The 14111-nt window shown below is 43.4% G+C and overlaps 1 protein-coding gene across 1 annotated transcript in view; it reads right to left on the minus strand.

Moving 5' to 3' along the window:
• The window catches only part of LOC111158238 (coiled-coil domain-containing protein 162-like), a 27726-nt gene extending 13655 nt beyond the window's left edge, over positions 1 to 14071 (minus strand). Inside the window, exons 1-3 of the mRNA XM_022520157.1 lie at positions 13908 to 14071; positions 4821 to 4938; positions 1244 to 1409 (exon numbers count right to left, since the gene is read on the minus strand). Coding sequence (XP_022375865.1) covers positions 1244 to 1409; positions 4821 to 4938; positions 13908 to 14071 — 448 coding nt within the window. The remainder of the gene's footprint in view (positions 1 to 1243; positions 1410 to 4820; positions 4939 to 13907) is intronic.
• Between the last annotated feature and the right edge of the window lie 40 nt (positions 14072 to 14111).

Genomic DNA, 14111 nt, shown 5'->3' on the forward strand with positions numbered 1-14111 from the left:
AAAAAAAAAAAAAAAAAAAAAAAAAAAAAAAAAAAAAAATCTGTGTTTTCTGCTGAGTCAGCTCCAATCCATCCCCTTTTCATGCTGCTTCTCCTCAGAGACCGGCATCGACCCTCCTCCAGGATCGCCACTCATACCCTTCCCTAGGTCTCCTGTCTGAACGTTTACAGTTTCCATCAGTGTTCAGTGACATCTACCACATCTACCAGCAAACAAATCAGGGTCTCCCACAAACACTTTTTCTTTATGCACTGGCCAGAGAGAAATAGATTCAGAGTATCTTACACTCGTTTGAAGAATGCTAGGTTTAAATAAGCACATTATCATCTCATTCCATCAGCTCTTCTCATCCTTTAAAATCCTTGGTTACCCTGTTATAATGTATTGTGATTAATTAATATTTACATAACTACAGGCATAATTTGGCTGCAAGTCAAGTTATTAAAATAACGAGATCAGTTTCCCTACTTTTGATCAACCCAGCTTACTAAGCATTTCAGTCTTTAATTTACCTTGTGCATTTACCTTAGAACTTAGTGCTTATTTAGGGTTTATGGATTAGCACTTGGCAGATAAAACTAAAGCCTCAGTCATTCTTACTTCAGGACCATGTGGCTACTGTTAGCTAACAGAGATGGTCTGCAAAACATTCTTGACAATGAATGCTTGGCTCTGACCTTGCCATATTAGCTCACAAAGGCCAGAAAGGGGATGAAAGAAAACTAGTGTATAGTAAGGGCATGTACATTCTTGTAGAAGCTCTACATAGATTTTAATCCACAGAACATCTCCATGAAACAGGTGTTATCATCCCCATTTTATAGATGGAGAGAGACCTGGAGAGTCAAATGTCCAGCGTCTAGTAACCAAGTGGCAGATACAGGGTAAAAACCCAGGCTGACCCAGCTCCCGGCTTGCTTTACTTTGTGGTTTAACCTGCAAATGTGGAATTAATTAGTTTGGAGATAGAATATCATAAGGTTTTGCCCTTTGCCCTTCTTCTCCTGTCATTTATGAAAAGAATAATTTAGTTCTGTCTTTCCAAGTATTAAGAGCTTCATATTAGTTAACTAGGTGGGGGGAATCTTTTCACAATGTATGTATTTATCAAATCATCACATTGTACACTTTAGCTTCCAATTTTATTTGCCGATTATACTTCAGTGAAGTTGGAAGAAGAAAAGAGCTTCATAGAATTGGAAGTGAATACCAAAGGTGATCTGAATCACCTCTAATCACTTACCAATGCCCTCAGTTCCTCCCCAGTCGCCTTTCAGGGGGTTAGCGCTTAGAGGAAATTCAAAACATGTTGGACAATTTCCAAGTTGAGCAAAACTGAAAAGGTAGGCCACAATGTCATGGAGAGAGGCTATCAGCTGTAGAGTTAGCTGTAAGGCTTGGAAAGCTGCCTGTGGGTAAAATCAACAGAAAGAAATAACATTTTAAGAAGTTTCTAAGAGAAGGGAGGGAGACAAACCATAAGAGACTCTTAATCTCACAAAATAAAGTGAGGGTTGCTGGGGGGGAGGGGGATGGGGAGAGGGTGGTGGGGTTATGGACATTGGGGAGGGTATGTGCTATGGTGAGTGCAGTGAAGTGTGTAAGCCTGACAATTCACAGACCTGTACCCCTGGGGCAAATAATACATTATATGTTAATAAAAATAATAAAAAACCCCCCAAAAACCCCCAAATTGGGGCACCTGAGTGGCTCAGCTGCCTAATGTGGCTCAGGTCATGATCCCAGTATCCTGGGATAGATCCCTACATCGGGCTCCCTGCTCAGTGGGAAGCCTGCTTCTCCCTCTCCCACTCCACCTGCTTGTGTTCCCTCTCGCACTCTCTCTGTCAAATAAATAAAATCTTTAAAAAAAGAGAGAGAATTAAAAAAATACATGAGCACATCAATTAGGGATAGTATCTTCAAACAATATTAAACATTTTCACAGTATAATACAGGTTAGTAATTACAGAATAATATCTGGAAAACAGAACACAAACCTACTCCTCAACCAGGTTACATGCCTTTGGACAAGGTACGTCCTAGAGTGAGGGGTTTAAAGGAATGTCTTTGCTTAAAGACACTGGTGACCAGAAACACAGCAAAATGTGTTTGCAGGACCACTGATAGATTACAAGTGTCACAGATAAACTCCTAGCAGGAACCGGTATTCAGATACCACTGCCGAGAGGGAACACCTGTAAGCAAAGTGTAGGTATTTATCAACGTAGTTTAAACACACAAATAAGGGCCATCTGTACCCCAATATTTATAGCAGCAATGGCCATGGTCACCAAACTGTGGAAAGAACCAAGATGCCCTTCAACGGACGAATGGATAAGGAAGATGTGGTCCATATACACTATGGAGTATTATGCCTCCATCAGAAAGGATGAATACCCAACTTTTGTAGCAACATGGACGGGACTGGAAGAGATTATTACGCTGAGTGAAATAAGTCAAGCAGAGAGTCAATTATCATATGGTTTCATTTATTTGTGTGGCATAACAACATGGAGGACATGGGGAGATGGAGAGGAGAAGGGAGTTGAGGGAAACTGGAAGGGGAGGTGAACCATGAGAGACTATGGACTCTGAAAAACAACCTGAGGGTCTTGAAGGGGTGGGGGATGGGAGGTTGGGGGAACAAGGTGGTGGGTATTAGGGAGGGCACGTATTACATGGAGCACTGGGTGTGGTGCAAAAACAATGAATACTGTTACGCTGAAAAGAAATTTTAAAAAAATTAAAAAAAAACCCCACAAATAAAAATGATCAAACCCTGGACCTTAACTATTAACATTCGAGTGAAGGAAAAGTGGAAAATGATGATCCAACTTAAAGAAGGTAGTATTTACATATATAATACATAATTATCTTTACACTTAATAGTTATAAAATATATACTATATATTTTGAAACATCTAAAATTCTTTAATGAAAGAAAAGGCAGTTCTATTTTTAATTGAGGAAATTCCATACTGTTTTCCATAATGGCTGCACCAACTTACATTCCCATCCACAGGACACAAGGGTTTCCTTTTCTCCACATCCTTGCCAAGACTTGCTGTCTCTTGTCATTTTGACAATAGCCATCCTAACAGGCGTAGGGTGCTCTCTCACTGTGGTTTTGATTTGCCTCTCTCTGAGGATCAGTGATATTGAGCATATTTTCATGTACCTGTTGGCCATCTGGTTGTCTTCTTTGGAAAAATGTCTAATCATGACCTTTGCCCATTTTAAAGTCAGATTTTATTGTTGTTGTTTTGTAGGAGTTCCTGAGTTCCTTACATATTTCAGGTATTACCCCCTTATCAGATACGTGGTTTGCAAATATTTCTCCCATTCTGTAAGTCGCCTTTTCATTTTGTTGTTTCCTTTGTTGAGCAGAACCTTTTTAGTTTGATAGAGTCACATTTATTTATTTTTGCTTTTGTTGCCTATTCTTTTCATATTATATCCAAAAAATCATCACCATGACCAATGTCAAGCTTTCCCCACTTTCCTCCAAGAGTTTTGCAGTTTTCAATGTTACATTTAGTCTCTAATCCACCTCAAATTAATTTTTGTGAGAGGTGAGAGGTAGGGGTCTAGTTTCATTCTTTTGTATGTAGAACTACCATATGATCCTCCCACTCCTGGGTACACATCCAAAGTCAGTATCTCAAAGAGATTATCTACACTTTCATGTCCATTGCAGCATTACTCATCATAGGCAAGCTATGGAAATGATCGAACTGTCCAGTGGATGGATAGATGGATAAAAAAATGTGAAACACACACACAAAAGGATATTATTCACACATTAAAAAAAGAAAAATCCTGCCATTTGCAAAAGCATGGATGAGCCTGGAGGATATCATGCTAAGTAAAATAACCAGATAGGAAAAGACACATTGGACAATCTCACTTATATGTTGAATCTAAAATAATAAACAAAATGTTGAAATCATAGAAGAGTAGCTACCAAGGGGTGGGAAATGGATAGGCGTTGGCCAAAGGGTACACATTTTCAGTATCAGATGAATAAATTCTGAGGATCTAATGTGTAGCATGGTGCCTATAGTTAGTAATAACGTATTGCATACTTGGAACTTGCTAGGAGAGTAGATAAGTGTTCTTACCACATGCAAAAGAAGGTAACTATGTGAAGAGATAGATACGTTAATTAACTGGGGTAATCATTTAACAAGGTACACATATGTTAAATCATGTTACACACTTCAAATATATGCAATTTACTGATTAGTTACATCTTAATAAAACTGGGGCAGGGGCGAAGAGGGTAAGAAACCTAGGTTTCTACTTAACAAAGAACAATCAGAATGTTCCCAATGGCCATTTTTCAGCGCTACACTTCACTTAGAAAATACTTACTTGAGTACTCTGTGTATTTCTAGATCTACTTTTTCTATGGTTATCAATATGACCCTCTAACAGGAAGTTAGGTGCACAGAGCAGCCCCTCAGAGAAACAGGCTGATGGCTACGCCTGCGATCTCCACCTGTCATTAGCTTCAGGGCATCCGGGTGGGATTTTCCGTGAAGGGTGTGGGAGGAAATTGAGGATTAATAAGGAATGCGGGAAGCTCGGATTAGTGTTCATTAGTGACTGGGGAGAAACAGAACTCAGGGAAATAATGAGGCCCTAGAGAAAGGATTATGAAGCAGGCAAAAATATTGGGAGCACTGTGAAGACTTCGGGTACCAGATATCCCTGGAAAAAAACAAGAGATGTTCTCTGTGATTGATACGCTTAACTGCGAGACATAACAAAGCCCCAGCCAGTTTTCATTCTGGCACACAGAAAGAAATACAAACCTCTTCTGGCAGAGTTTTGAACATAACCAGCACTTCAGAGGGATGGGGCAGGAACCATAAATTGAGGAAGACTTTCCCGTCAGCAGACAGCAAACCCCGCGGCCGGGCCCGAAAACTCCTGTGGCATTATAAGAAAGTTTGGGTCAGCATAGCATTTCTCTTTAAAAAAACAGACACCCGGGGCGCCTGGGTGGCTCAGTGAGTTAAAGCCTCTGCCTTCGGCTCAAGTCATGATCCCAGGGCCTTGGGATCGAGCCCCACATTGGGCTCTCTGCTCAGCGGGGAGCCTGCTTCCTCCTCTCTCTGCCTGCTTCTCTGCCTACTTGTGATCTCTGTCAAATAAATAAATAAATAAATAATCTTTAAAAAAAAAAACAAAACAGACACCCCAATGGGAACTATTTCTAACACGGCCCTGCAGCCACAGCTCCGGGCTGGGGTGATACCCGAGCCGAGCTGGAGCCCGGTGTCCAGGCCCGGGCCTGCACGTCTCCCTTGCAGGCGGCTCACAGGTGGCCTCGGTTATAAATAACTGAGGAGAGGAGCGGGGAGGCTGCTTTTAGCCCCGGCTGTGTTGGAGGAAGGAGTGGGTTTGGAGGGCAGGAAAGGTGTGGTGAGAAAGCAGAGAGAGGACCTGAGTGAGGTGGCTGGCACCGTTCTGGGTGTTACGTATTTTCTCATTGAATTCTTATGTCCTTAGAATTCACCTGTGTTGACAGAGGAGGAGACTGAGGTCCTAGGAGAACTTTGCCTGCCCAGCTCCTAAGAGAAGTTGAGACTTACTTTATTTTTTAATTTTTTTTTTTTAGAGAGAGCACAAACAGGGAGGAGAGGGAGAAGCAGGTTCCCCATGAGCATGGACCGTGAGGCGGGACTCGATCCCAGGACCCTAGGATCCTGACCTGAGCAGAAGGCAGCCGCTTGAAGCCGTCGAAGCCTGACGTGCACCTCCCTGGGGGCCCTGGGAAGAAACCACCGTCCTGAATTTTACATTCATGTTAGTTTTTCTTTGTGGTTTTACCATAATTGGATAAAATATTAAAAGATTATTTTGTTGGGTTTTGCCTGTGTTTGACCTTCACACCAATGGAAGGCTCGTGATCTTTCCGGTATACCCACTGGGGGAAGGTGGCATCTTGACCTGGTTTCTATGTCCTCTCAGGAATGAGGTGGCCCACTGTGACAGAGGGTGGGGTAAGGGGGGCTGTTTTCCATTTGAATGGATTTGGTGCCTTTAAGTCTAATTGTGTTCATCTGGTGTGAAAATGGTGCTTGTGCAGTTAACAGGTGTGGATTCTGGCATCGGAGGACCCCGTTCTGAGACCAGCTTCCATCGCCCACAGCTGTGTGGCCTTAGATGCACTACCATCTGAGTCCTTGCATACATAAAGTGGAGATAATGATTCCCAACTCACAGAATTGATGTAAGGAATAATTTTTAAAAAGAGTACCAAGCTTGTGAAAAATCTTTTCTAAGTTGTGAGGCGCTATACAAAGTTTGTTGTTAGAATGCTAAGGTGAGGGTATCTAGCAAAGGGGCCAAAGGTGGGTAGGGGGCAAGGAACCCCTGTGGCCCAGTAAAGAGACCTTGTAGGAACCCTTGGGGCTATTTGTTAACAAGTGGGAACCTGAACACACTAATGAGAGGATGTCCTAGAATTGAGGGTTATAGGGCAAGGCTAGAGAAGGGTGCCACCTTAGACCCATCTCGGCTATGCTAGACAAAGCAGGCCTCACAGACACACAGACAGTGGAAGGAGGTGTGCGGTGGGTATGGAGTCCCCTAACCCCGCCACAAAACAGCCCCTCCCCCTTAAGCCCTCTGCTCTGCTCTTCCCACTCTGTCCCTTGTCCTGGACGGTTGTGTCCACTCTTCTGGCTGCAAAGGCCATCCATTCACGGTGATACCCGAATCCACCTGTGCGTGCCCGGTCCCCTCCCCAGCTCCCCACTTCCAACTTGCTTCCTGTTGGTTGGTAGGGTTTCAGATCATCTCAGTCAAAGAAGGCAAGAACTGAACTCCTTACCCTCTACCACCCCAAACCTGTGCCTCGTCCTCTGTTAAAACAGCCACAACCCTCAGTTGCCCAAGCCAGAAATCAGGAAGTCATTTTTAGAGCCTCCCTTCTCTTTTACTCTTCAAGTCCTACTCATCCCACTATTGTTCATACTTGTACACAGTTTTCTTGCCCAGTTCCTTGGTCCCTGGCAAGGACTCCTGGTGGGAGGTCCTCACCTTCTGGGGGGCACTTTGGAAATCACAGGGGTGTTTTTGACTCTTGTTATTGTTTCTGGGTCTCTGGGAGAGATTCAGATGACCCTTTCCACTTACTAAAGTGAAATGTAACTCATTTTAACTGAGGGCTGAATGTTTTCAATATCAAACATTCGGAGTCTGAGACTTTTTGAATCATTAAAACTCTACGTGAAGTGAATCATTGGCTTTAAAGCCACCTTTCAAGTCTCAGGGTTTTAATCAGGTAATTTGAGGTTTGGGAACAAAGGATGGTGTTAGTTTGGAGAAATTTCCTTTATTTCAGTAACCACAAAGTCAGACTTTCCTGTCCTGGAGCAGATCAAAGCCAGGGTAACCCAGTCTTATCTCTATTGTTCAGTTCACAATGTCCAAAGGTGCCCCAAAGAAACATCAAATATCAACAATAAAAAGTCACCAGGGCCTGCGGCCAAGCACACGAGGTTGCAGGCCGAGGGGCTGGCAGCAACAGTGTGACTGAACCAGTCCTTGGCCTCGGAGAAGCACATACATCCCCGGAGCCTCAGGGCCCTCTACCAAGTGTTACCCTTTATTTCTCAACCATTCTTTCCTTCCATTTGCACCCCTGCCTGCAGTGAGCAGCCATCTGCTGGGGAAGGACAGAGAGAGTAGCAGAAAGCTCTGGGTCTGAAGCGCAGTGGCATAGCCTGTTCTCAGCCCCACAAGGAGGGTTCCTCCCCACTCCTCGTGGATGGCCCACCAACTCCCTAGCCTGTCAGTTTCTTACCTGCTTGACATCATCCCCTTTCCCCTTCCTTCCCCTCCAGCCATCCACTCTGGGGCCACATCCCAGACCTTATCATTACCTGGGACCACCTCCCCTCCAAAGACTTAAGCCCAAACCCCCCTTTCCCATCTTTTCCTACACCAACCTTTTATTCCAGTTTCCTCACTCATCTACTCCCAGTAAACCTCCATTATCCCCACAAAATATGCTCCTTGACATCGTCCAGCCCTCTGGTCTCCCCCTTTCATCTGTCAATTCCATTCTGACTTCCCTCCTTTCCCTGCCCACACTGGGTCTCGCAGTCAAGCATAGGAAGAGAAAAGTCAAGCTTTTCTCTCTCTCTCACCAGAACCTTCCAGTCTCTGCTTCCTTGTATTCACTACTCAACTACAAAGCAAAACCCCAACTCTGGATCCTTCTGACTATTATGTTTTTGGCTTCTAGCTGCATGTTGCTGAGCACAGCTGGAGGAAATCACACCACTAATTGTACTGATGCAACAACGAGTAAATGGTTTCCAGCCTGAGCTGTGTCACCCTGGGACAACCCTTATTCTTTCCTTTGATCAGCTTTCATGCCCATTTCCTTTTCTAATAATTCCAAGACTTCTTTCAGCCTCATACCAAATTCTTGCCAGCAAATGATGACACAATCTTATTTCATAATTGAATTAAAGGCCATTGGCTGGAACTTCCCCTACCTCCTGTGGGCCGTTTCCCCTACCTCCATCTCCCCTTCAATCAAGGTCAAAGGCAGAGGTACACATCTGGGATATGAAATGAAGATGGCCACTGCCCGCAAGGTTCTTACATTTCTGAAGCAACTAGATTTATGCATGATTTATGATAGAAGCATGGTGGAATGGTAGCACAGTTGGCCGTTGAACAAATCAGGGGTTCAGGGGTGCTGACCCACCTTGAAGTAAAAAATCTGTGCATAACTCTTGACTGCTCTGAAATGTAACTACTAATAGCCTACTGTTGACCAGATACATGGATAGTTGATAAACACATTTTTTGTATGCTATATATATTATATACTGTATTCTTATAATAAAGGAAGCTAGAGAAAAGAAAATGTTATTAAGAAAATCATAAGGAAAACACATTTACAGTACTCTACTATATTTATAAAAGACAAATCCATTTATAAGGGGACCTGTGCATTCAAAACCATGCTGTTCAAGGGTCAACCATATATGAAAGTGCTGGAAACATCCAGATTAGGGAGCATCAAGACCTGTTGGGAGGTCTCAAAAAGGAAGAAATAAGGAAGAAATTCACCACTGAGGCTTTCGAGCTGTGATTCAGTATCTCCCTCTCTACCTTTTTCCTCTTTAGGACACTACCATTTGTTCCCCCATTTAAAGGAATTGTGATAAAATATACATAACATAAAATGTATCATTGGAACTGTCTTTAAGTGTAGAGTTCAATGGCATTAAGTATTTCCACATTGTTGTGCAACTGTCTCCAGAACTTTTACCCATCTTCCAGAATGGAAACTCTGTACCAATTAAATAATAATTGCACTGCCATCTTTTTATTTATCCAAGCCAGAGGCTCTGGGTGACACCCAGCTTCCTCCTTTGCCTTTAGCTTCCCATCAAATCCAGCACCTGGCCAACTGGTTTTACCTCCTACACATCTCTTGTCTGTACAGCTTCAGTAGCTTCCTAAATGAGATTCCCAATCATCATCTTACTCTCCCTTTGCCTGCTGTGGAAGGACACATGCCAGACTTTTGGATTTTGCTCATGATTCTGTACATTCTCCTCCTCACTGCTCATCCTCACACACCCTGGGTGGGAGCCACTCAAGAGCGCATGTGCTGTCTCACATCTCTGTGTCACTGTACATGCGGGTCTCCCAGCTTGAACTGAAGTTCTTTTCCTGGTGTACTCGAAACACTAACCATCCTCTAAGTCCCAGGTTAAGCATCCCCTTTACCCTGCAGCCTGCCTGGCTCCCCATCCCCACCACCCCAATCCCTAAGATAATAATGAACATTTCCTGGAGGGTGTTGCTTTTATTATTCTCTTATTGTATTTTAGTCTTTATAGCAATGTATTGTAGTTACCTATTTTCCCAGGGCACCCAGGTGGCTCAGCTGGTTAAGCTCTGCCTTTGGCTCAGGTCATGATCTCAGGGTCCTGAGATTGAGCCCCACATCAGGATCCCTGGTCAGCAGAGACTCTGCTTCTCCCTCTGCCCCTCCCCTCATGCATGCTCTTTCTCTCTCTCTCTCGCTCTCTCTCTCTCTCAAATAAATAAATAAAATCTTTTTTAAAAAATTACCTATTTCCCCTTGCCTAAAGGGCAAGGACAATGTCTATCCATTACAGTACAGCACTTGGCACCAAGGTTGTCATGTACTGTTGTTCGGGTTGTGCCCTGAGGCAGCCAGCAGTGGCTGAGATGCAGCCTATGTTTTACTTGCCAAGCTCTGCATCCTGGCAGGGGGCTACACCCGCCCAGAGGAAGGGGCGCCTTCTTTCAATGCACATAAACACCATATGGGATTGTGGTTCTACCTGTCAAACAGTAAGGGTTTGACTAATGTTCTCACATTAACCCTTCTCTCCCTTCTTCACTCCAGCAGCCAACACCCCTGCTTTTGAAATATGCCCAAGCATCATCCCAGTCTCCAGACTCTAGTCTCCTCTGGAGCCATGAAAAGCAAGGAGGCCTCAAGGGGCATCCTTCTTGGGAGAAGAACTCCCCTTGTCTCCTCTTCTTTTTTTTTTAATTTTTTATTTTATTTATTTATTTGACAGAGAGAGAGAGAGAGAGAGAGAGAGAGAGATCACAAATAGGCAGAGAGGCAGGCAGAGAGAGGAGGAAGCAGGCTCACTGCTGAGCAGAGAGCCCGATGCGGGGCTCATTCCCAGGACCCTGAGATCATGACCTGAGCTGAAGGCAGAGGCTTAACCCACTGAGCCACCCAGGTGCCCCCCCTTGTCTCCTCTTCTATAGAGACTTGGGTTTGGGGATAAGGTCGTCTCTGTTAAAAGTAAATACAGTACATTACAGCCTTTAAAGGATTAAATAGCACCTTGGAATTTTAAACCCACAGAACTGACAGGGCTCTGTTGGTCAAGGGATGGCAAACACAACCAGGAAGGCCACCTTGCCCCTGTCCTTGGCCATGACAGACATTGCCAATCCATTACAACACGCTCATAAGCTTGGGATGTCTCAGAATCCTCCATAGGGCATTAATTGTTAGAATTGACATTTAAAGGAAAACTTATTTTTTATCTTCGACCTAACCCAACTCCATATTTTAAGAATGAGATGAGTGAGGAGGACCTGTCCCTCCATGACCCTCATCATTCCTCAACTCTGTCCCTTCATCTCTAGTTAAACTCGTCCTGGGGTGATTCCCATCTATCATTTCATGAACACTTCTAGATGGCCCCTTTCCAAGAAGTCTTTCCTCAGCAGTTCCACTCCTTGGACTCAAACTCTAGACAACCTAGCACTGAAAATCTTAGCGTGTTGAACTTCAGAGAGCTGCTTCAATGTCCTCACTCATCAGATGAAGAATTGAGGTTCAAAGACTGAACAGAAGTGATCTGCCCGAGACCTCAGGGCAACTTACAATTGAGCTGGGCAAAGTCCAAATATTCTAACTCCAAGGCCATGAGTCTCTCCCCTCTACCTCCTTGTGGCCGATGTCCATTTTTGTTAATACTCAGTACATGGAATCACAGACTTTCAAGTTAAAAATAATCTTATACTTTTTAAGCTTCCACATAAGACAGAAGTTCCTTTCTCCATTGCTCTGTTCTCTGTGGTGTATTAAAAGGGAAAGGTTGAAATCTGGAGAGTTTAGGAAGTAGGAGATGGGTATAGCCAAAAAATACTGAATCTTTATCAGTCACTGCTTATCTACTGTCTAACTCTATGACTTGGGCTCTGGGTGAGCCCTTCCTTTGCCCACACTTCTACTGACCAGAGTCGTGCCACGAAATTATCACACACTGACCAGATGATTTAGGGCTCTAGGCTCATCCCCCTTAAATGATGGTTTCCCTTGATCTTTAGGAAACACAGTCATCTACAATAAACAATACAGGAATAGAGCAAGACCTGCAAGTCAGAGACATTTTTTTTTCTTTTACTTTCTACTTCCTGATCTCCTTATTTGGGTGCTTCAAATAAAACAGATCAGAAGCAAAAACAGACTTCCTGAATACATTTGATCCTAAGCATAAATGTAGTGAATGTGTGGTTAGACTTCTGGAAACTATTTTAAAAATTTGATCCCAAGTATAGATAGGGCTTATAAATGGTTGACTTGGCTAGTGGGTAGATGAGATAATGAAACTAAGAAGTCAGAGGATTATCCTGTGATGTTTCATAGGAGAGAAAGATAAACTTCAGCATCATTGGGCAACAGGTGTACAGTCAAACCCTTGAGCAAAATAGTCAGTCTACTGAGGTGTATTTGCCCTACCCTTCCTTCAAATGCATTCTTCCATTGGGTAAATGTGGAAGTTGACCCAAGTGGATGCACTGGCTGAGCTCATGAGACAGACACTGGTCTCCACAAACTGGAGTTCATGTCAAGGTAGGACTGGTCACTATTTTGGTAGCCAGCTATCAGTTAGTCAAGGGCCTGCAAACTCAAGATTTTTTCATTCTCCAGATTTCTCTAGCCTGTTCTATCATCCCCATTTTTTTTTTAAAGATTTTATTTATTTATTTGACAGACAGAGATCACAAGTAGGCAGAGAGGCAGGCAGAGAGAGAGGAAGGGAAGCAGGCTCCCTGCTGAGCAGAGAGCCCGATGCGGGACTCGATCCCAAGACCCTGAGATCATGACCTGAGCTGAAGGCAGCGGCTTAACCCACTGAGCCACCCAGGCGCCCTTTTTTTTTTTTTTTTTTTTTTTTTGGTGAGCTCTGACTTACCTGTCACCTCCTCTTTTAATTTCTCCCTGAGGCCTGGGCTACAGTTAAACACTCCCTCTTTTGTGTCCTCAAGGAACATTTCACATAACTCTAGCAGATTACCTTTAAAATCTTTGAAGTTACTTTTTTGTTGACAGCGCTTTCCCCCACTGGGCTGAATTTACTGCCAGAGTCATTGGCTTATTTACCTTTATAACTCCAGCACATAGCAAAGTGGCTAGTATTAAGTAAGCACTAAATAAATGCTGGCTGAATAACACATGAATGAGTGAGGGAGTGAATGAGTGGTCTGATACAAATGGTCTCTCAATTTGCTTTCATCTTTCTGTTCTATGGTATTTATTGAGTATTACGATTATATAACACTAAGCTCTGTGCCTTAAGTAGAGTAGGGAGGAAAGTAAGCTCACCATTTTTCTCCCCCTTGGAGATGGAAGAACTATGTAACACCCCTTCTTTCTCCCTTTCTCTTTTCTTTTCTATTTCTTTCTTAAGAAAATGTGGTTGCTGACTGCATAGGTATGCTAACTCTTCCATCTAGGTAAGTGAACCCCAGGCAGGTTGAGTTAAGAACATTTGGAAAACTGGATAAGGCATGATAAGGAAGTATGGAAGCAGCTCTCCTCTTATCACGTAATATCACTCTACATGTATTTTTTTTTCTTCTGCCAGAGAAATACACAAAGGCAGATTTATCCAAGGCACTGGTGGATCAATGTTGTGTGTGTATGTGTGTGTGTGTGTGTGTGTGTGTGTGTGTGTGTGTGTGTTTCTTTTTTCTTCTGGTCCCTTAAGTAAAATATTTGAAGTCAGGACAGCTCAAGATCAAGATTACTCATTTGTTTGCTTATTTTAGATGCTGGCTTATGTAAAAGGGTGTGACTGATAGAAATCTCTGGGCTCTCCAGGGGAAAACAAAAAACTGCATGGATTGAAAAAGCAGTGAAACAGCCCATAAACAAAGAACCTCTTCTGGGTTCAAATACAAAGATACTGTTTTTCTTTAGAGTGTTAGCTCTTTCTTTTGCCCTTCTGAACCAGGAGATCAAGGTCAAATGCAGTAAAGAAAGCAAGATTCCCATACCAAATTTAACATGCCTCTTCCCTCCTCCCTGGGAGGGGTAGGGTATGGAGGTGGAGTAAAAAGATCTAAAGAAAATTACACACCTGGGGTCAGTCTTGAGGCCCTCCTTGGAGTCTCTCAACCCTTTCTTTTCTTGTGGTTGCCCCACCATGAAAAATGTATCTCTGATGGTAGGGAAATCTTCCAGCAGGGCTCTCAGACTATTGCAGTATGCCATAATCTGACCCCGAAGAGCATAGTGAGACATACGGCAGTTGAACCTGAAAGTCAGAAGAGATGATGTCCAT

The sequence above is a fragment of the Enhydra lutris genome, unplaced genomic scaffold, assembly GCF_002288905.1.
Source record: "Enhydra lutris kenyoni isolate GAN:26980312 unplaced genomic scaffold, ASM228890v2 scaffoldscaffold58, whole genome shotgun sequence".
NCBI lineage: Eukaryota > Metazoa > Chordata > Mammalia > Carnivora > Mustelidae > Enhydra > Enhydra lutris.